Genomic DNA, 22,640 nt, shown 5'->3' with positions numbered 1-22,640 from the left:
ATTAACACGCGCCGTGATCTCTGCCCATTTCCTGCGCTTCACGTCAGAGGGAACGCCTGCGTTAAACTTACCTAAGCATGGACACAGAAAAGTATCAGAACATTTTTCCAGCATTTTTTTCAAACATATTTCCAGTTTATCCATTTTATAGGGATATGAAACATAACTGGTGGTTGTCGGAATGGAGTAAACTCAGTTTATAAGACTGCTAACTTGCTAAGAAAGGTTTTGCTTGTCAAACAGAGATAAAACTTACCCACAACAATGTGGCGATTCTTTCGCACTTCGTCCAGCAGGATGTGCACTTCACTGAAAGAGAAACGTGCTTTTCTCCTCTTGAAGCGCACCATGTTGTCTTGATTGAGGTAGAGCGAAGACACCGACATCTTTACAGCAGAACGATGCTCTCACTCCAATTAGGGGGAGTCTGTGTAAAGTGTAGAAATTACTATTTAAAAAAAAAAAAACAACAACAACAACTAAGTAATCCTGTTGATTTGAATCATTGATCTGACAAACAGGTTTCAACAGTATTTACTGTTAAAGGTGCCCTCGAATGAAAAATTTAATTTACCTCGGCATAGAGGAATAACAAGAGTTCAGTACATGGAAATGACATACAGTGAGTCTCAAACACCATTGTTTCCTCCTTCTTGTGTAAATCTCATTTGTTTAAAAGACCTCCGAAGAAAAGGCGAATCTCAACATAACACTGACTGTTACGTAACAGTCGGGGTGTACGCCCCACTATTTGCATATGCCAGCCCATGTTCCCAACATTATGAAAGGGCAGCCAGTATTAACGTCTGGATGTGCACAGCTGAATCATCAGACTAGGTAAGCAAGCAAGGACAATAGCGAAAAATGGCAGATGGAGCAATAATAACTGACATGATCCATGATATCATGATATTTTTAGTGATATTTGTAAACTGTCTTTCTAAATGTTTTGTTAGCATGTTGCTAATGTACTGTTAAATGTGGTTAAAGTTACCATCGTTTCTTACTGTATTCACAGAGACAAGAGCCGTTGCTATTTTCATTATTAAACACTTGCAGTCTGTATAATTCATAAACACAACTTCATTCTTTATAAATCTCTCCAACAGTGTAGTATTAGCCGTTAGCCACGGAGCACAGCCTCAAATCCATTCAGAATCAAATGTAAACAATATAACAGTATACAATACTCACATAATCCGACACATGCATGCCGAACACTTTGTAAAGATCCATTTGAGGGGTATATTAGCGGTGTAAACTTTGTTTATGCACTGTTCAAGGCAAGCGCGAGCTCCGTGGGGTGGAGCACGAGAATTAAAGGGCCAGTAGCCCTGAATCGGCTCATTACTAATGATGCCCCAAAATAGGCAGTTAAAAAAATTTATTAAAAAAAATCTATGGGGTATTTTGGGCTGAAACTTCAGACACATTCAGGGGACACCTTAGACTTACATCTTTTGAAAAAAAGTTCTAGGGCACCTTTAAAAAAAAAGTTGTCATTCAAATGTATTTGTTTATACAGAGCTCTGCCAATTAATTCACTTTACAAACCGAACTGCACCAAGGGACTGTTAGATTAACCCGTTCACACAGACATTTGGGTGAAATCTCTTTCGCTTTCATTTTCTCACAAAATGTGTAGTTCTTTGTCACTCAATATGAAGCAACCATTAGAAACAAAAATATTTTTATTATAAATATGGACAAATGTTGCATTAATTTCAATGAATGAAAGAGTTATGAATACAGAGTGGTTTCAAACTGATTTGAAGAGCAGCTATGCTAATTATTCTTTTTTGGTTTCCTGTTTCCACCTCAGGATATTACTGCCATATGGACATCACTTTGACACACTCACCTCTGGATGGTAACAGAATATATTTTCAAATTGTAACATTGAACAAGCATTTTCTGTAAAGCTGCTTTGAAACAATATATTGTGAATTTTTACCTCTATATATTAATATTAATTGTCAGATAAACAAGTGTTGAAATAACCACATATTTTTGCATATCAAAAATGTATTAATTGCAATTTATAGGGCCTGCTTAAAAAGTGAGAAATAATCTATTCTACAACCTCTTAACATTTTCTTTACAATTTGTGTGACAAAGTTGACATAACATGGCCATGACACTGAAAACATTAACTTGGGTAAAGTTGGTTTTATATTCGCACATTCAGACATCCGTATTCAATAGCCTTGTTAATCACACTACATTGGACATTCACAAGTAGATATGCCATTAAAACAATACTTGCCTATTTTGAACTACTGTTGTAATGTTGTAAGTTGACAATCGTTGGTTGTCAATATCATGTCGCTGCTTAAAATTCGCAAACATTAATTTATTGCACATTTATTGGAAAGTCTGAATTTATCAGAAGTCCGAATGTGTGAATATAAAACCAACTTTACCCAAGTAAAACATTAGTGATTGTTAAAGTACACAACACTATAAAACTCAGAATTTATGGCAAATTAAATATGAAAAGAGGCCTCAGCTTTTTATTTCTTTCAGTTAGGAAATAGTAGCAATGCTTCTTTAAAGATAGAAATTTGTGTTTTTCTTAAGATTAACACATTTTAATTAATATCAGATATTGAGTTATGTGGTCATAAGAGAGGTGGCTTTAGGGATAATTTTTGGGATGACTGCGTAATTTTGCAAAATTAAATTGTACATTCATGTTAAAGCATTCTGTTGATCACCTCTGATTAATGTCAAAGTGGAAATGTTGTAATTTTAAAAAACTAATGGCAGGTAAAGTTATGAGATAGGGGACAAACCGTGTCTCACAAGTCAGCGACCGTCACCGTGAGTGAGAAATGTTTTACATTAATTGCTCGTATCCTTAATTCACTTGATATTTTAACTACAATATGATCTTATTCTTAACACATGATTAATGTGCCGGAAGGAAGAGCAACACCGGCTCATTCATTCATTCACCCACTCGCTCCAGTCCCCGCGCACGAGCCCATGTTTCCATCGAGGTGTAGTTAGATCTGTAGTTACATAAATACATTACGATCACGCGTTCTCTCTTTGTGACGCGCGGAAGCGCCATCCTGGTAAAGCAAATGGACTAAACCAAACAAAAACATCCCCAAGCAGCACACAACTCCTGTCGAGCAAACATAATTCATGTTCCTCTACATATAATCTTATTTTTATCACAAAGAGAAACAAAACGCTTGGATGCGGAAGGACATTTCGCCCCCATTTTCTTATTACCTACATCATCACTGTCTAGCTATTCAAGCTAGCTCACGTTAGCTATTTTACACGATATGTGGGATCACGTTCACGTTATCGGTCAGTTTGTAAACTCTTTAAACGCCGTAAGCATATAAAAGTACTTTAAGACAGCAAAAGCGTGAAAAATACCTCAGACTGGTCAAACGTAATCAATATTTTGCGTTGCGCCCAGATATCCAGAAACTTCGTAGAAAGCAGCGTATGCGCTGCGCATGCGTATTTGCTAGCCTGCTCTCCGTGGCGTAGAGGGGTGGGTGCAGTTACCTGGTCTGACCACTGCTATATCAGTGGCGCTGGTGCTCACCACCTAACCCCAGCCAGTACAGTACACACGCTTTAGATAAAGCTGACGACAATGTCCCATTAGCTAAAATTTTCGCGTTTATATGAATACGTTTATGTTTTATTTATAGCAATTGGAGTTAACACGTTGGTCAGATATATAGAAACATACAAAATATTACTGCATCAAAACACATCAATAATCAAATTAATCAATAAACAAACAAACTGCTGATAAAACACAAAGGTATCACTTTCATTTTTTATTCAATATAAAATTGTATTTGACACCAGATTTTCATGATAAATTCGTGGCAATATTTTTATCCATTCGATCCCCCATTGGCTTCATGCAAAATTGGCAACTGACAACACTTAATATGCAAAACAGTTGTGCATATTTGTAACTGAAACTAGACTCTTCATAAAGGCATATTTGTTAATTTTGACACATTTTAATTTTCTTTCTTTGGTTAGTTTTCTGTTGAACAATGCTACTATTGGACTAAATGCACTAAAATGATAAAAATAAAAAACGCACAGAGAAAGAGAATGGCATAGTCGAGTGACCCACATAACCCCAGTGGTTGAAAAGCTCCATGCTGGTGTTTCTCTAGAATTAGTGCTATACTGTGTGAAAAACAAGAGATGGAGCTGTGTAAAGCATAAAGTCATTATTGCATATAATTGATAGTTTTTAGCATCATCGCAGACCTTCACATCACTCAGGAGTACATTGTCAGCTGCAGCCACTGTGAAGAGACAGAATTTCATTTATAATTATATATTACAGCAACTTTTATCCTCAGTAAATTTGATACTCTTTGTAACTTTGTGTTATTAAGTTGTAAAGATATTAAAAATCTCTTACCTCCTGAACATTGACCTTGATTGTGCCATCATTGTCTTTGTCAAGAGTCTTGAAGGCGCCTGTTGTGAACAAATATGACACAAATAAGTATCTTTAACACTTCATTAACTAAAGAATCATTTCATTTATTCTGTATAAAATACACACAGCTTAAAGGGGTCCTATAATAAAAAAAATACACAAAACCACTGTAACTTTTAGATCCAGAGTCCCAAAAAAAAAATCAAAATTGTTAGCTCTGAGACATCATATATACATACTGAAGCAATTAACAAAATGTCTGAATTTTCCAATAGCCTACAGGGGGAGCAACAAGTAACTGAACTGAGTAAATTTGATAAAATACCTTTAATCCCCCAAAAGCTGCTCATTAAGATTGCATTAAATGGACTGACGAAGAAAGTTCCCACCCTGCAAAAACTCATTCCCAGAATTTATTATATTATATCCTTTCACAAAAGCTGAGTAACATGGGTTTACAGGTTAATAAGAGAGGAAGGTCTCAGTGAAAACAGAACGCAAGTGGTCACAGGAGATGCATTTGAAACGCATCTTAGTACAAGGTGAAAACAGTAACTGACAACACTAATATGCAAAACAACTGTAGTTTTGCATCTTGATACTTGGTGGAAACAGGCCTTCTCTCTTGCTTGCTCGATTTCCGGGATATTGTGAATAATTTGCAGGTGTCAGGTAGCTGCTATCAAAATGCTGGGAGACTTCCAGAACTTCCAGGAGAGGTTGGATGTCTGTTATTGTGCTGACATGTTCCAGTCGCCTTCAGGTTACATCCCACTCATGCTATGATATTTGCTATTGCTAGTTATAGACGTGGTATTGGGGGAGGGGGAATTCTTATTATAGAAAGCATTTTATTGGACAAACATTTGTAGTGCCTGTGTGTAAGCCGAGTCATCATCCAACTCAAGCAGTACACTAGCACATGGCTTCAAAGCAGACATGGACTAAAGGACACGAAACCTATATAAAGTACCTTAAGAGTAAACATCAAATTTGCCTCATAGTGGCCATTTTAATTAACGGCTACTAAACAAGCCATCTTTCAAAATAGGAAAAACAAGGCAAAGTCAGTGTTTACATTTTCAGACCATGTTACTCCCTTGTTTCCTCCTCATTTCCTGTATTCGCTCTACTCTGTGTACTATTAGAGCTATTAAACACTGAAATAAACTATTTCACTCAGCTAAACCTATTTAAAAAGTATTTTTTCCTTTATTATCAACTTACGGCACATGGCATCAAGTCTCACAAGGCATCCGATGTAATTGTCAAAATCCATGTTTCCGCTCTCATCGCTATATCTGCGAATAATCATCTGAAAGAGTTGATCATTCAATGGGAAACCTGACAGGGGCACAAGAGAGAGAAGATGATACAGAGGATGAACATACAGTTCAAATGTGATCACCACAAGTTTGCTCATTTTTAACCAGCTTCGTATTGTTACAATGCCAGTAGTATATGTAACTGAACAATGTATACTCTTTCTCAATGTTAGCTGCAACCTACTCTCCTGGTTTATTTGTCAGCAAAAAAAGACTTTTGACAGCTCCAGGGCTATTGTTAAAATTTCAGGTCCACATTTTGTATTACCGCTCACTGATGTTCAGATCGAATTCAGTGCATTATTGGTGTACACCACTAGCCTGACGTGGTCACACTCAATTCTAGTTCGAATATGAGTCTGATACTGCTCCATTGGGCTAGATTGGATAGACCTACAACCAATCAGAGCTACAAAGTAAGTGATGTATGTTGAGCGACGCATAGTTGTCAACAGAACTCAACTGCACACATGCTGGAACTAGTAGAAGATGAGCGTAAACAATCTTTGCCGGTGTTGTAAAAAGAATAAGTATACACGGAGTACTTGCCAATTAATGTGCTGTCGATATCTTCTACAACGGACGCGATGGCAGAATCTACACATCTCAGTTCTTCAACAACAGCCATCATTGTTGTCAACTAATTCAACCCAAGCGCTCTTTGATGACGTGGCTGATTACGTTTCTGGTGATAATCTGTCAATCATCGCCCTGACAAATGTGATTGGTCCGAACAGTTTCTGTTCGGGCATAATTACTCCTCTACGGATTGAGTCCAGACCGAACTCCCCGACCTCAAAATGTTGTGGGCGGGGCTAAGTTCAGCTGGCATCCAGGCTAGTACACCACAGCCCTATTCTGTTTTCTATAGTCATGAAGCACCAGGTTTTTTTTAATTGCCTTTCTACCTGCTAGACAGCCAAGTTTTATTAAAAACCCATCTTGTCAGTGGTTAATTACCCCTTTAACATAATTGAAAACTATTGTGCTAGCCTTGTTCAGGTACCAGCTCTCACTGGACTGAAACTAGAACATGACTAATATTGTCCAAGATGATTTCTCCTCCAAACAATTCCATGCAGTGTTATAATCAATATAATATATATATCCTAAACCCCTAAAGAATCCATTAACTGGGGTTTGTTTATGATATCATTACAGATGGGGATGATGTAAATCCACAATGGGTGTTTACCTGCAGCTCTGAAGGCAGCTGGAAGCTCATCTGCTCCAATAGTTCCTGAGTGATCCCTGTCATAACTCTTATAAACTGCCTATAAGACAAACAGTGGCTTATGTTAACTTGGATCTCTTGTTTGTTTGTTTTTGTTAACTGTCTCACTGTTTCAGTATTAAGTCTATTTACTTTTAATGCAGAGTTCCGTTTCTGTACAATCATAACAAAACATGTAAATCTTGAATCGGCAACATGAATAGATCAAACACAACAATGTACAAATACACAGCTTAGTTAAACCAAATCTCTAGTTTAAAATCACAAAGACAAATCTTCAAGCTATTGTTACATCCTCTACTCACCTGCCATTTTTTGATGTTGTTCCAGAGGTGTTTAAACTCATGGAAGCCCAGTTTACCTGTGCTGTCACTCTGGATCACATTGTCAAGATCAAACACCGTCAAAAATCTCAACATTTGCCTCAAAGATTTTTTATACATTTTTGGTATTGGTTGTCAGAGTTTGAGTCCCGGCTCGTGGACCCTTCCCGCTTTCTCTGTACTCTATACTACCCTATTGCAATAACAAAACGTATTGGTTGATATTAGATATTTAGTTGCTAATTGCTTATTTTCACATTCATATTACCTTTGATGTCATCTAACGATCATTCAATCAAAATTAATATCTATCTTTCATACTGTACATTATAATGTTGTGATGCCTTAATTCACTTGTAGCATCTATGCATTTTGTGTTTTATTTTTAGTTAAGACAAAATTGTGTATCCATTTACAGCCATTATAATCATTATCATCTTATCAGTATCGGTTAGAATTATTGTAATAGATTTTCCACTCAAATCAGCGCAAAAACTTGGTTTGTATGAAAGCAAGTGTTCAGGGTCAAATGAGGAAGGATACATCCATGACAGCCACCATACTTCTACATGACTCAATAGTAAAGCCATCTGTCTTCAGATCACCATCTGCAAGAACATACAGGGCAGAGAGAATCAGCATTACACAGCAGCAGACATCAGACACACACACACACACACACACACAGGTTTGTTTTGCTATCTTAGTGGGGACTCTCCATAGGCGTAATGGTTTTTATGCTGTACAAACTGTATATTCTATCCCCCTACACTACCCCTATCCCTAAACCTAACCATCACAAGAAACATTCTGCATTTTTACATTTTCAAAAAAACATCATTTAGTATGTTTATTAATCCATTTCCCGATGTAGGTGATCTCAGGTTTTTATTACATCGTGGGGAATATAAACAAGAACACACACACACACCACTCACGTTTTGAGATGATTCTGTTAAGGATGTTCATCAGTTCATTGGGACTTACTTCCATGTCCTGAAACAAAAATACATGTTTATGACAGCCAGTGTTTATTGTACGAATCCGTGTGTATATATATGAATATTTGTTTGTGTAATACTAACATCGCCAGCGAGCTGCTGGAACACTCTACGGAACTGCTTCTCTTCCTCAGACTCATTGGCCTCAGCATAAGCCAGTGGTCTGCGGGGTGGGGGCTGGAGAGGGATGTCAATAGTATCAGCATCTCAAATACTCACACTTCCATTTTTTCTCCACAACTTACTTTATAGACACATTAACAATGCAAATGTGCTTAATATTGAACTGTCAATCATTCTTATTTTTAATAAGCTATCAGAGACATGGTGTACAGTGTCTTTATGATACAGACAATACTTTGAAGCATTTGGCAAAGAATAAATTACAGTAGATATAGCTCTTCAAAAGTCTAAATGGTGTTTCTATAGCCCAGTTTTTCAGCAAGCAATGTAAATAGGTGACACTCCATAATCTTTTGGGAAATTGATACATTAATAAATCAAGAAAATCAACAGAGAATTAAGCAGTCAACTTGTGGATAAACAGATCTTTTGATTCACAGATTTTTATTCAATTTGATATTCAAACATAATCAAAAAATGATCAAATTAAATCATACTATGAATACCAAAAATATGAATGATATGAATAATATAGAAAAAAATTAAAACAAGTAATAGCTATTTTTAATATGCGATTACAAAGTGAATGAAAAATCAATTTTCTCAATTTGTCTATTGCCCAATTATTGGTTTTTCAACAAAACATTGCATTATTTAATAATTATTTCAAAATCAGTAATTGCCAGACTGAATATATGTAATATTAATATATGTATTCTAGTATGTACTTTAAATTTTGTATCTACATTTTTTATTAAAGCTGCTGTCCGCGATTTTTGGCCCTCTAGCGGTTAATAAACAGAACTGCACGCGTCTTGCGGAGGAACATTCTAGCCGGAGCTACTTTTCTCTGTGTATGTCTATGGTGAGTCATGCAGTTACTGTGATACTCTGCGGCGAGTCCTACCAGTCTGGTCTGAAATAGTCTGAATATAAACACTTATTATAAGTGTACCATAATGATTCAGGATAAGACAAAAACACGGTTTGGAAAATGGATTCATGTTGTATATTCTTATTATATTTTTTTTTTTTGTAAATTTTTAACAAAAAAAGTTGCGGACTGCAGCTTTAACTGTTTTTTTTTTTATTATTATTTATCAGATTGCAATTTTTTAAATCTATTTATCCACATGTTGACAATTGATTGATTGATTTACTGATTTTCAATTAATTGATCTTCTTAGTTGACTGATTTATTAAATATTGATTTATTAAACTGATTTATTAATTACCCAAATGATTATTGAGTGCCACAATTGAGCCCCAAATTTAGTACTGCTTTCCATTCATAATTCAATTTTCAAAGATTTCTGTAGAAATAAAAAATATATTTTTTATTATCGGGTGTACACATCAAAAATATGGGCACTACACTACTCAACGCTGCAGGATTCTTTCCAGTGGCTTATTATTGAAACAGGTCAGAGATGACTGACAACAACCACTTCAGAATAACATCACTGAAAGCTCCTGTTACTCACAGGATCTGAAGGCACAAACTGGCCGGGGTCGATGTTGCTGTGGAAACAGGAAGAGAAGGCATAATTATGTTTTCAATTATGACGACACATACGCAAGAAATCACAGCTGTACAAGTACATGTTGTATTAGTATTTCAATCTTATTAATAAACAAATATTACTACCACCAAAGCAGTACTACTAATCCAAATTCTCAATAAATAAGATAACAGAAGCAGAACAGTCTGCGTTTATTGAATGTATATATTTTTTTCTCCCCCCGCAAGTACCTTTGATTTGAATCAAAAAGCACTAGAAAATCAGAGAAAGACAAAGTTACAAGACTTTGACCTTAAAATTTTTTATAAAAGAATGAACTACAATCCCACAAAGCACTTAAATGAATTAAAATGGCAGTGAATATAAAACCTTTGAATTATAGTCATTAGATATGTTAAACAATAATATATTTTAAGAAAGGTCAGAAACATTTAGTCTCTCTTCCATTTTTAAACATTAATGCCCTGTTTCACAGACAAGGCTTAAGCCTAATCCCAAACTAAAAGTTTCCAAAGTACTAATAGGAAAGCCTATGTACAGATGAAAGAGAGCAGTTTTGTAGTGAAATATTGTCTCACCTGACCACATCAATAATGCCTCCAAGGAGTTTCTTGGCTAGGAACATCTTGTGGCACAAATGGTTCACTCACTTTCGGAGAGGAAGAAGATATAATGTAGAATAACGTCTCTAAATTGTTATACAACATATAGTCACTAGTATAGTCATTAGTATACACATTATTAATAGCAACACAAACTACATTAAAACACGTTTGTTGAAAGGTTTAATACAGAAATATGAGCACACGGGGTTTTGTTAATGTCAATCACATAACATTGAAACAACTGCAGACACACCCACAACAAGTATGTCCCCCATCCATCCAACACCCAAACTAACTAAACCGCAAGAAAGAAAAAAACTCATACGTTTACCAAGCGAAGTTTGTATAAAGTGACGTTTAAATACTCAAAAGTTTGCAACAGAGAGAGTTTAGATACAATTCAGGGGCGTTTTCAACTTGGCAAAGCGCTTTAAATTAGGAGGATCCGGGTTTTTTTTTTCGTCAGCAGATATCTTCTCCTGGTAACAGTATTTGTAGTAACTTACTCTTTAAAAACATAATAATGCTTGGCCATTAAATAATAATCTGGGCATCAAAGCATGAGTGTGTTTTTAGATGCTCAGCTAAATTCGGAAAACATGCTAGCACGCTAAACAAGCTATCCGACATGAATCCGCATTAACAAAGTAAAACCAGCAAGCAACTTAAATTTACTGGACAATATTTTTGCTAGTACGTGTGTAAGAATATTTATAATTAACGTTAGCTGTTAAACACGTAGAAATAATACACTCACCAGTAAAGAGAGTAACGTTAGGAGGTAAATGTAAATTGTCGTTTGTCACACAGCAGTACAGTGCGTATCTGACAGGATACGCGGATTCTAAAATAAGTTACGCAACCGGCGTAGTGTCAGAGTGAAAACCACAACCCACATTCAAAAAGAGCGACACGCAAACATCGTAAAGAAAGACCATCCCATATTTCCAAGTATTTTAGGAGGGGAAGACGCAAAACCTGAGCGACTAGTTCTAGTTTGCATGGCAGACCAGTAAAGGATTATACAAAGAGTAATAAATAAATAACACAACACAACTACAACAGTCAGCAAATACAGCAATACTCTTTTATTTAGTTGTAAAATAGCTATTTATTTAACTTTTCACTGAAAATGGTCAATGTAGATGCTTTTGTACAAGATTAGGCAACACTGTAGACCTTTCAGCCTTCAGAGGACAAATATTTCAAAGGCTGCTGCATAAACGCCACCCAGTAAGGTATCCTTATAGAAATGTACAATAATATATTGTAGACACGTTTGTGCATTACATTTACACACTTTGCTTTGGGGGTGTAAACATGTATAACCTGTTTGTCTAGTTCAAAGTTCAGTCAAGTCTGAATGTGTCACTTCTTGCCAAGCAACAGATTGGCCCGGATGACTTTGGGAACGAGGCGGATGGTAAGGGAGACTCTGGTGCTGCGGGGCAGGGCGTCGCCCACTTGAGCACCCGTTGATGAGAGATTTACCACTTGCTCTGACAAAATATCCTCAGAAACCCCTTGAATACCGTGCAGATAACACTTGTACATATCATCCTGGAGAATCAGTAGACTTTTTCGTTGTACCAACAGCGATAGCATGTAGCGGCTTTCTTCTGTTTGAGGAACTTCGGACTGCAGGGAGAGGAGAACATTAAGAGACTGCTGTTTGATAGTTAGATTGTTTGTGTGAGTCTGTCTGCTGCTACCTGAGTCTGACAAACAGGCTTGTAGAAATCTAGAACTGTATGAGAACCCAAACTGATAGTCGTTACTGTGGGGTGATACAGTGGTCCATCCACATGAGGCTGAGGGAGAGAAGGTTGAAAGGGAAAGAAGGTGGTTTAAAAATGAAAACTACAGGAAATTAAAAGGAAAGGCACTTCTCCTCACCATAATTCCCTCCCCAGGCTTGTATTCATTTACAAGAACATGATTAGCCGTCTTTCCAGCAAAAGCTCCAAGAGCAGATATTTTCTCTGTGTACTTTAGCAGCCAATCAGGGAGTTTCTCAGCAAGCATTCCTTTGGGATTTGGCAATCCACCTGTAAAAGAAAAAAAAAAGAAATCAATCAATATTTTTTTTCAAATGTCCCATAATCTTTTTTAAATGTCATCAAACAGAAATAAGATAAAGTATATCTGACTATAGTGATTAACCCTATAAAGTTTATTGTATCATATTTGATACATGAATTTCTAAGGTGGTCTCTAAATTATTAAAAGGTTAATTCACCCAAAAATGAAAATAATGTCATTTATTACTCACTCTCATGTCGTTCTACACCCATCTTCGGAACACAAATTAAGATATTTTGATTAAATCCGATGGCTCAGTGAGACCTCCATAATCAGCAATGGTACTTCCTCTCTCAAGATCTATAAATGTACTAAAAACATATTTAAATCAGTTCATGTGAGTTCAGTGGTTCTACCTTAATATTATAAAGTGACGAGAATACTTTTTGTGCACCCAAAAAAAAAAAAAAAAACTGAAGCGTTATGAATCTTTTGAGTCGAATCAGGGATTCGGATCACATATAAAAAACTGCTGAAATCACTTGACTCTGGCGTTCCGATCCACTGATTTGATTAGTAAAGCTCCGAAGCTTCAAGAAGCAGTGTTATGAAGTCAGCCATCACTAGATACTGTTAAAAAGTTATTTTGGTTTTTTGGCACACAAAAAGTATTCGACACTTTATAATATTAAGATTGAACCACTGTAGTTACATGAACTGATTTAAATATGTTGTTAGTACCTTTATGGATCTTGAGAGAGGAAGTACCATTGCTGTCTATGCAGGCCTCACTGAGCCATCGGATTTAATCAAAAATATCTCAATTTGTGTTCTGAAGATGAACAAAGGCCTTACGGGTGTAGAACGACATAAGGGTGAGTAATAAATGACATTATTTTCATTTTCGGGTGAACTAACCCTTTAACATGATCAAAGCTTTGCTGAAAATGCTGGTGCGCACAATGTACTACATGCCTTCTGCCCTCTGATTGATACTTCATACTTTTTATAAAGTAAAAAGCCTATTAGTATAATTATTAAAATTTTCACTTCTAGTTCATGGTACGTGCCTTTTTGCTGTAAAATCTGCAATGATTTTGAAGTAAACATAAGAATAACGTTTATATTGTTAGTAACATTTCAAAGTGAACATTTACTAGACTGAAGCAACTTGTGTATTTGAGTGTCCATACATACTTTTTTAGAAAAATGTTAAAATGTATCAAATAGGATACAACAGGTTTTTGAGAAATGTTTGTTTGTACATCTCTCAATCATGTATTGTATTGTATTCTAGGTTTTGTCCCCAACAATTTAAACTACAGATATTTGATAATAAAAATAAGCATTTAAATATCATCTTACTAAGACATATTATTGAGAGATATTTATATGTATTTTATGTATTAGTCTATTATTCTGTTGTAAAAATCTCATTGATTTACATCACAATCAGATTTTTTTCAATATCACTTTACAATAAGGCTCATTAGTTAATTTATTAACTAAAATGAACTAACCATGAGCAATACATTTGTTACTGTATTTACTAATCTTAGTTAAAGTTAGTTAATGAAAATACAGCTGTTCATTATTTGTTCATGTTAGTTCAACGTGCATTAACTAATGTTAACAAGATTTAAATAATGTATTAGTAAATGTTGAAATAAACATCAACAAAGATTAATAAATGCTGTATAAGTGCAGTTCATTATTAGTTCATGTTAACTAATGTAGTTAACAAATGTTAAGTAATGAACCTTATTGAACCTATATTCCATTAGGGTCATAAAAGCCTGATGTATCAAATATGATACAAAACATTAAACACATAAGCACTTTTTGTTTGTTTAATATATATATATATATTAATCTCCAGGTTTAATAATAAACTGTTCCATTTTTAAGTGCTTATGTAGCGTGTCAAACATAGCCTGTTAGTACTGACCCCAGTTCTGTAGCCTCCTTCCTGACAATTGTGTCCACTTGGGCTTAGGAGCTCTGTATACCTTACAAAAGAGACACAAGCCGGAGTGTAGATTACTGATGACATGTTATGTGTAGATAGTAGGATTGCATGCAGTCCTAGCCATTTAAAAGTCCTACCTGTTGCACCAGATACTCCTCCTCAGTCTCCGTAATAAAATCTGGGATGTAATAAATAGTTGGAGGAGCCTAAGTATTAACATTAAGTACATTAGAATTAAAACAATAACATGCGTTTATTCAAACAATAAAGTGACAAATCTCAACGCTTACCTCTTTCACAATGTATTTTTCCAGGTCAGTAGCAATGTTACATGGATTTGCCATCGTTCATGTGAATATTTAACCATCACAGATTTATTGGCAATGCAAGAAACTGACTGTCATAACACTCACGAGTCTCGAAACAAACATTATTTAAAAGCAACTACGTCTATAAGATGACAAACATTAAATAAATAAATAAATAACGTAATTTATGTATACAGTGGCATCTAAGTTTTTAAATCTCTGAACTGTTGTTGAATGAGCAGGAAGGATTGTTCATTGATGTTTAGTATGCGTGAAGTGTTCCTCGTGTACCGTCTGGTAAAACACATTGAATTACCGTCGCCGTCTAGAGGTTCGGAGCGGTAGTGCGCATAACAGAGGGCGCTATGACTACTGAAACGAGTTATCAGGAATGTACGCATAAGCATAAATATCAATAGAAGACCATGATGTTTTAGTGCGGGAAGTATACGAACGCCTCCAAAACAATAAAGACGAAAAAATAATAATTTACAAAAACAAATACATTTGTTTATAAAATTAGATAGCCAAAGATGGTTTGCTTGTAAGTGGTAAAAGAATAATAAAACACTTGAATCTGTCTTTATAACTACAGGGACTACCTTTCTTCCTCATTCCAGCTGAAATACCCCCTCCTTCTCTATGTCTTTTTTTCTCTCTTTTCCATCTTTTTCTTCCAACTCCCAATTTGAGCCTGCAGCGCTGCAGCTCTGGTTTCCATAGCAACGGCAGAGCAAGAGCCACATCTTGAATCAGCCATGGTTTCCTTCATTAATAGTTATTGATCAGGTGTGATAATGCTAACAACATCAACTCCAGGAGCACAGTGCGGGACTGCATAAGCCTTCATCACTCTTGACCACTGGAAGCAGAGAGAGAAATAGAGCAGCATGTAAATGTGGAAACTGGCCACTGCAGTGTTTGTTGCATAAACTGAGCAAGACCAACAACTGTGAAACACATCATGTAAATTTGAAGCATAATAAATATCATGTACTCCTTGTCTTTAACCCATAGTCCACAGTGGATTGTGTTGCTCAGAGCTTCATGCAGCATTAGAAATGCTTACGGTACACAACTGTTCTGATGTTATGAATCATTCTGACAAAGCAGTATGATTGGGTGTTCGTGTTGTAATATGCATTTACCAGGTTGTAGTATTGCGGTTTTTAGGGAGTTTGGGTTGCCAGGGTTACGCAGAAATAGTGATGAAATCGTGACAGGAATACGCCTGTTTTCTGACACACTCTCCTCAAAGCCACGCTCCACACAAAGTTGTCGCCTTGACAACATGATTTAATGATGAGATCCTCCCCTACAACTATCTTCGAAAAACAGACACATCTATAGGAGAAAGCAGCAAACAGAGCTACAGTAATCTCACAGATTACTTCAGTATGATCAGACAAGACACTGTTCTGCCATTTGAAAAGGGGAAGAAGGCTTGATTGTATTGCGCATAACGGTCTGTTTTCATGCATTTCTGATGTCCTTGAATGTCGATGAAGGTGACAGAGCATCTCATTTGTTTAAAGAAGTCAGCCGAGCTCTCCAGATGAAACTGGACTGCTAATGGCACTAATGTTACAAATAATTTATTTCCTACGATTGTGATCACACTGCGCTTTAAATGCCAATAATCGGTGTTGCATAAGTAATGTTTTATTATTCAGATATTTAGTACTAGTAATAATGAAGTCTTTGAGATCTGAAGATGCCGTAATGCTGCACTGTGCTTTCCTGGGTTGCTGCTACAACGCACACGCTCGATATGTGTCTAATGAAGTACTGTGTGACATAATGTGACATGTTGGGTATTGACTGAGATGTGTAAGAAAAAATGTATAAATGTTTTGTACTGCCAATAATTATGTCTTATCTGCAATGCTGCCAATATTCTGAGCCCTCTGTATTTGTGTCTGTGTAAGCGTATAAAATGTGGGACAGTAGTAAATTTTAAAAACTGACACAATGCAGACAGACAAAACACTGAATTAAGGCGAGAGTGTGAGTGCATGGAAAAGTGATCATCCCTATGCTGTATAGTTTCAAAGGCTTTACCCAACAGAGCTTTGGAGGGTTAAAGTCATAAGTTGCGTCCCAAATGACGATTGTTCATGATTCCAAGATTGTTCTCCCTTTAAAAAAATGCCCTACGAAGGAATCATTTATGCTGTTTAGAATGGCTGCACAGCTCATATCTCTGGCGCTGTAAGTTACCGAAAGCGAAACCACACACAAAACACCTTAGAAAAGCTTCTCTGTATGACTTGACAGACAACTAGTTGTCCAGTCCGGTTCCGTTCACAGAGCGAGAATATTCAGAGAATGCGGTTGTGAGTCCTGAAAATGTACGGGTGTGAGTTCGGTTATAAATTGCGGTTGTCACACCCATAAATAACCGTACTGTGTGTGAATGTAACCGTATTAAGGACTCAAATACAGGACTGACAACCGTATTCTGCTGCTGTGTGAACGTAGCCTCAGTCTCAGAGTGACACAAGTACCAAAATGAGTGACTTACTGCACTTAAAAGGTCAAATACATACAAAATTATGTCAAAATGCCAGTCTTGGCAATTATTCAGATAAACACAGTCAGTTTTGAATCATTAAATAGCTAAGAAAGAGAATGCATGTTGTGTAACAGGAGTCCGTCCATAAACTCTTAAAGGGGACCTATTATGCAAAATTCACTTTTGCATGGTGTTTGGACACAAATGTGTGTTGGCAGTGTGTGTACACAATCACCCCATAGTGATAAACATCCACCCACTCCTTTTTTTTAATCCCCATAAATCATAAGCAGTGTTTAAGAACAAGCCGTTTCCAGATCCCTGGCAGTGTGGCGTCACAAAAGCCACAGGCTCCGCCCACAGTGTTTACTGACACTGATGTTTGAACATAGAACCGCCCTGAGCGCGTTCACAGCGAGTCCGCCATTGCTGCACTGACGAGAATGTGTCCAAACGTTTTAGGTGTTCTGTAGCTAGTTGGATTAATCCATATAGCGCTCTCCATTTACTCCCTAAATCCGAGCTGCTGAAAACGAGGTGGATTAACTTGGTTTTCCAGGAAAATGCTCCTCAGTTCTGTCGAAATTCGTGTATGTCTGCGCGAATCATTTCACACCGGACTGCTTTGTGAACGAATATCAGTAACTTACAAAGGGACAATACAAAACAGAAACTGTGCTAAAAATGTGCTACTCAAGGATATACAAGTGACGTAAAAACTGTTTGTGATCCAGCTTACAGTCTCCAGAATGATACTGGATACGGCAGGAAGGTAAGAGGGCACTTTATTACAGTTCATCTGAGTTTATTTACTGGTATAAAGCTTATTAAGCACCACCCGAAAGGCATAAGGTCTTTATATATTTGTTTACTGTTAACGTTAGTTGTAATGAGTGTTTCTGTGTACTTCACTATGTTGGTGATGATAATACAAGGGAAAGAGAGAGAGAGTTTATGGATAATATTTTAATGCACACTTGCAGTGTTTTATTAAGCGCTTACAGGAATTTTCTAGAGTGAAAACGGACGCTTCATCTGTATAGTTTTGGCCATCATTCGGACGGTACAATAGGCTTGTACTAATGTAGTGGATAAAAACAAGAAGACAATATAAGTTATAGCCATAATTGAACTAAACTATACCTGTTACATCTCCATGCAGCACATATTCGCGCGTCCTGACTGAATCCTGATAGGGAAGAACGAGCTCTCGAAACTCTTTCACGGCAGCTTATTTGAATTTAAAGGGACCGCACTGAAACGGCTCGCTTTTGCTTAACCACAAAAAGTGGCATATTTGACATGCTATGAAAAATATCTGTGAGGTATTTTGAGATAAAACTTCACATACACACTCTGGGGACATCAGAGACTTATTTTACATCTTGTAAAATGGGGCATAATCGATCTTTGTCAGACACGTGATTTTGTTGTGTGTGACGTCACCGCGGCGCCATATTTGTGGTATCCCTGCTGACTGTGAGAATGAAAGAGGTTACGCGAGTTGAGATAACAAGCAAATAACTCGCGAAAATGAAGAAGCACAAGAAAAAAGTTAAAATGTCATATCGCGATAAACTCACCAAAGATGCCAGGGACCGTTATTTGGAGAAATTTTCATCCATTCCTAACATAGATCAGTACGAACTGACTGCAGTAAGTTGGACTGCTGCTGACCCCGCATTGCTACCTAAATCATCATACTTAAATATTGTAAACTATCTTGTTTATGGTATAAACGCATATACTAGTGAACAATTTAAAAACTATAAATATTTCGAAACCCACAACATTTTACTAATGGCTGGGTGCAGGATTTATTTATATTCTGAAGGAAGGACTGCGATAACACAGTAGTAAACGATAATGATGATGATGTCGTGTTAACTGTATATCATAAGTGCCTGATTAAGGATGGTTTAGTGTTGTCATCAGGAAGAATTTTGAACTAATACTACCCCTTTTTTCATGCATTTTTTTCTTTATTGCATTAAGTACATAAACCAATGTATAACACGTTAAACATTGTTCCAATAAACAAGGCATCATCAGAGATGTATGTAGAATTTAAGTGTATTTTATTATAGTACATTCTGATATAGTATACCTTTTAGTGCCAAAATAATTGGTAAATTATTGTCCTCCATCTACCTCTGTGCTGTCTGGGTCAATGACATTATGGGTCTTTTTTTTTTTTTTTTTCAAAAGGCCTTCATAATAATAAAAACAAAGATATGTCGTGCAAGTTAAATATCTGGTTTACAGATTGTGTATATTAGTAATTATCCTGTTAATACTATAAGTGCATATACCTGTGAACTCGTAAAATAAATCTACAAATCAGCATGAAAAATTTAATTATGCATGCTTTATTGTTCATGCAAGACTGGATAAAGCATAAGTACATTTTTACACTACAATTCTACAAAAGATTCAAACATGCGCTGTCAGATTGGATGGTTTCTCTGTGAAAATCTCAAAGCAATCAATAATCTCTGCTACTCTGTATTTAAACAAAGGAGACATATTTCTGTGCAAATCATCTGTCTGCCCATACAGCTGAAAGCTTCAGGTTTGCATATAGATATGACACATATGAAACAACAGTTTCATTGAATGTTCTGTATACTGTCTCAGGGGAAACATGAGAAGTGTTGTGCAGGCAGATCAAATCTGAGGTACATTAAGGTTCACAGAAGCATTTGAAATTTGTATTTGTTGCATCTGGAATCAGAGGCACCAAAAAAAATAAAAAAATAACGCCATAAAGGATCCCAGGTTTGGCAGACACGTATAGTACATTAACATCATCATCTCCAAAACAAACATCAGACATCCTGTACATATCAAGTCGGTTTACTTCTGCACATGCAGATCACCATCTCCTCCAGCCTCCTGCATCTTCTCAGTGTGAAGATGATCACTTTCTCCAGCCTGATGGACCATAGTGTCAGCTGACTGACTTGGGTAAAGTTGGTTTTATATTCGCACATTCGGACATCCGTATTCAATAGCCTTGTTAATCACACTACATTGGACATTCACAAGTAAATATGCCATTAAACAATACTTGCCTATTTTGATCGACTGTGAAAAATGTTGTAAGTTGACAATCGTCGGTTGTCAATATCATGTCGCTGCTTAAAATTCGCAAACGTTAATTTATTGCATATTTATTGGAAAGTCTGAATTTATCAGAAGTCTGAATGTGCGAATATAAAACCAACTTTATCCAAGTAGCTGACTGCATTGTTTTTCCTTACTTAGTGTCTGTGTGTGCATCTCAATCAGCTCTGAGCTCTCCTGATCAGTGCCCTAACTACTGAACTAGGGAGCTGATTGAGACACAGCCTGTGTTTAATGCTGATGTGGCCTTAATGTAGGGAGGGATGGTGTCCAGTTGGGTCAGTCTCCATAATCTTTAAGCAGGCTGATCTGCTATGAAATCAGAAGGTTTTTAGCTGCATAACATAAGACCACAGCTGTAAAAAGTAGTCAGAAAATTAGAATCAGCATATGGATACAGAGCAAAAATGTCGTACCTTAAGTATATCAAATAAAAATGCCTTAGCAAAATTAAGAATAAAAAAAAAAAAATGTAGACATATTCAAGGGATTCAGTTTAAATTGACTATTGTTTCATAGCACATACAATCCAAAACAATGCATTGCTATAACGTTTGCTACTTTAGAAAACAGAAATCTCTAACTCACCTTTGTGAAAATGTAGAGAGCAAGCATACGTGAATGGAGATATCTTGACGAAAGTGATGTTTTGCATCTCACCGCGGCAACCCATGCGATCCGGCGCCTCTGTTACTGCCTCTACATACTCTCCGTACAGCCTTTTTCAAGTAGGAAACCGACTAAATCTAATCTCGTAGTAAAGTTTTTGACATTTTCTATTGTGGGACATATTATTGCAGCTTTTCACACAACAAAAGTGTGCCATTTTTACAATGAAAAGAAGCCAAAGAAGAAACAACTCTGCACTGATACAGAGATTGTTTGGATACCTCACAAATGGCGGCGACACCCATAATGCACTTCGGTTTTCACGAGTGTGACGTCACCTGACAAAGACCGATAGGTCCCCTTTAAAGGGACAGCAGTCCAATATTCCTGTTGCTGTCTGTCATGTTATTTAAAGAACAAAAGACAAAGAAAATCACTTTCTGCTCTTGACTGAATATGTTTTATAACTTTATGGTAAAAATAAATTTGTATTTAATATTTACAATAAAGAATACAGAAATTAAGGTAACCAATGTAAAATAACACTGGATATGTTATTTTCCATTTGATTACTTTAATTTCTGTAGTATTTCTTACCTGAATAAAAACTTACTTAACCTGAAAAACTTAGTTTCATAGCTCTCTATTCTATTGCATTTATTTTTGCTGTTTGCCATTTTTTTTATTTTACTTATTTTATTACTGAGTTTTACTTTTTTTTATGAAAATAAAACCTTTGCATTGAAGAAAAGTAGATTTTTGTTTGTATATGCTGTCAATTATAGTTCTAAGAAAGAAAATCGGAATCGGTAAAAATAGGTATCGGCAGATCACACTATAAAAAAATCGGAAATCTGCGCATCTCTAGTTCCAACGAAAGCCCCAGCAGAACTGCGACTCATATCAATGTTTTGTGAACGAATCTGTGGCTGTGAAAAAACCATGAGAGTCAATTATCCAATTACCCTTTCAAAAATACATCCACTTGCTTCGCTATGAATAAATGAATGACTCGATGACTCACTCATTAAGACTTACCGGCACTTACTGGTGGTTTTTTTATAAGTATCACTCGTTTTATGACATCATTGCTTATTCCTCTTTAGGACATTTCTAATTTAAAATATTATAATTTAAATATATTTAATAATTGAATTATTATTTAATTTATATTATTTATTTTATAAAGATATATATAAAGGTAAATAAAAAGCACTTTAATGCACAGTCAGTTTAATGGGGAAAATATTGTCCCTTAATGGAAAAGGTGTGACTGCAGCAGTCTAAGTGGAACAGAGAATGTTAAATACCTCAGGGGGTACGCAACTGTAAAATGTTTGGGAACCACAGCTTAAGTGAATTTAAAAACAAGCAGGCAGGTAATATGCACACTTAATTATTAGTTTATTTATCGCAAGTCATCGTCATTGCAAAAAAAAAAACACTGGTTTATTGTTTTAGTTACTTTGTAGGCCTACTATGGATTCTTTAAGACAAGTAAGAAGTTCAAGAATGG

At 36.1% G+C, this 22,640-nt stretch overlaps 2 protein-coding genes across 2 annotated transcripts; both read right to left on the bottom strand.

Moving 5' to 3' along the window:
• Positions 1 to 3,781: 3,781 nt before the first annotated feature.
• On the bottom strand, positions 3,782 to 11,461 carry capns1a (calpain, small subunit 1 a). Its single transcript, XM_067406402.1, has 11 exons — positions 11,333 to 11,461; positions 10,549 to 10,619; positions 9,932 to 9,968; positions 8,409 to 8,501; positions 8,262 to 8,319; positions 7,867 to 7,931; positions 7,306 to 7,374; positions 6,962 to 7,040; positions 5,669 to 5,785; positions 4,421 to 4,479; positions 3,782 to 4,301 (listed from the first exon to the last, which is right to left on the bottom strand). Exons 2-11 carry the CDS (start codon positions 10,593 to 10,595, stop codon positions 4,275 to 4,277), a joined length of 651 nt encoding a protein of 216 aa, XP_067262503.1. The 5' UTR covers positions 10,596 to 10,619; positions 11,333 to 11,461; the 3' UTR covers positions 3,782 to 4,274.
• A 203-nt stretch (positions 11,462 to 11,664) lies between these two features.
• Positions 11,665 to 15,144, bottom strand: alkbh6 (alkB homolog 6). The gene is made up of 6 exons (XM_067407813.1): positions 14,857 to 15,144; positions 14,704 to 14,772; positions 14,546 to 14,606; positions 12,472 to 12,623; positions 12,288 to 12,386; positions 11,665 to 12,213 (listed from the first exon to the last, which is right to left on the bottom strand). The coding sequence occupies exons 1-6, from the start codon at positions 14,908 to 14,910 to the stop codon at positions 11,944 to 11,946; spliced, it is 705 nt and encodes a 234-aa protein (XP_067263914.1). The 5' UTR covers positions 14,911 to 15,144; the 3' UTR covers positions 11,665 to 11,943.
• Positions 15,145 to 22,640: the final 7,496 nt, after the last annotated feature.

Source organism: Chanodichthys erythropterus, chromosome 13 (genome assembly GCF_024489055.1).
Source record: "Chanodichthys erythropterus isolate Z2021 chromosome 13, ASM2448905v1, whole genome shotgun sequence".
Taxonomy (NCBI): domain Eukaryota; kingdom Metazoa; phylum Chordata; class Actinopteri; order Cypriniformes; family Xenocyprididae; genus Chanodichthys; species Chanodichthys erythropterus.
Note: the sequence above shows the minus strand (reverse complement) of the source record. Positions and strands in the feature narration are given on the sequence as shown.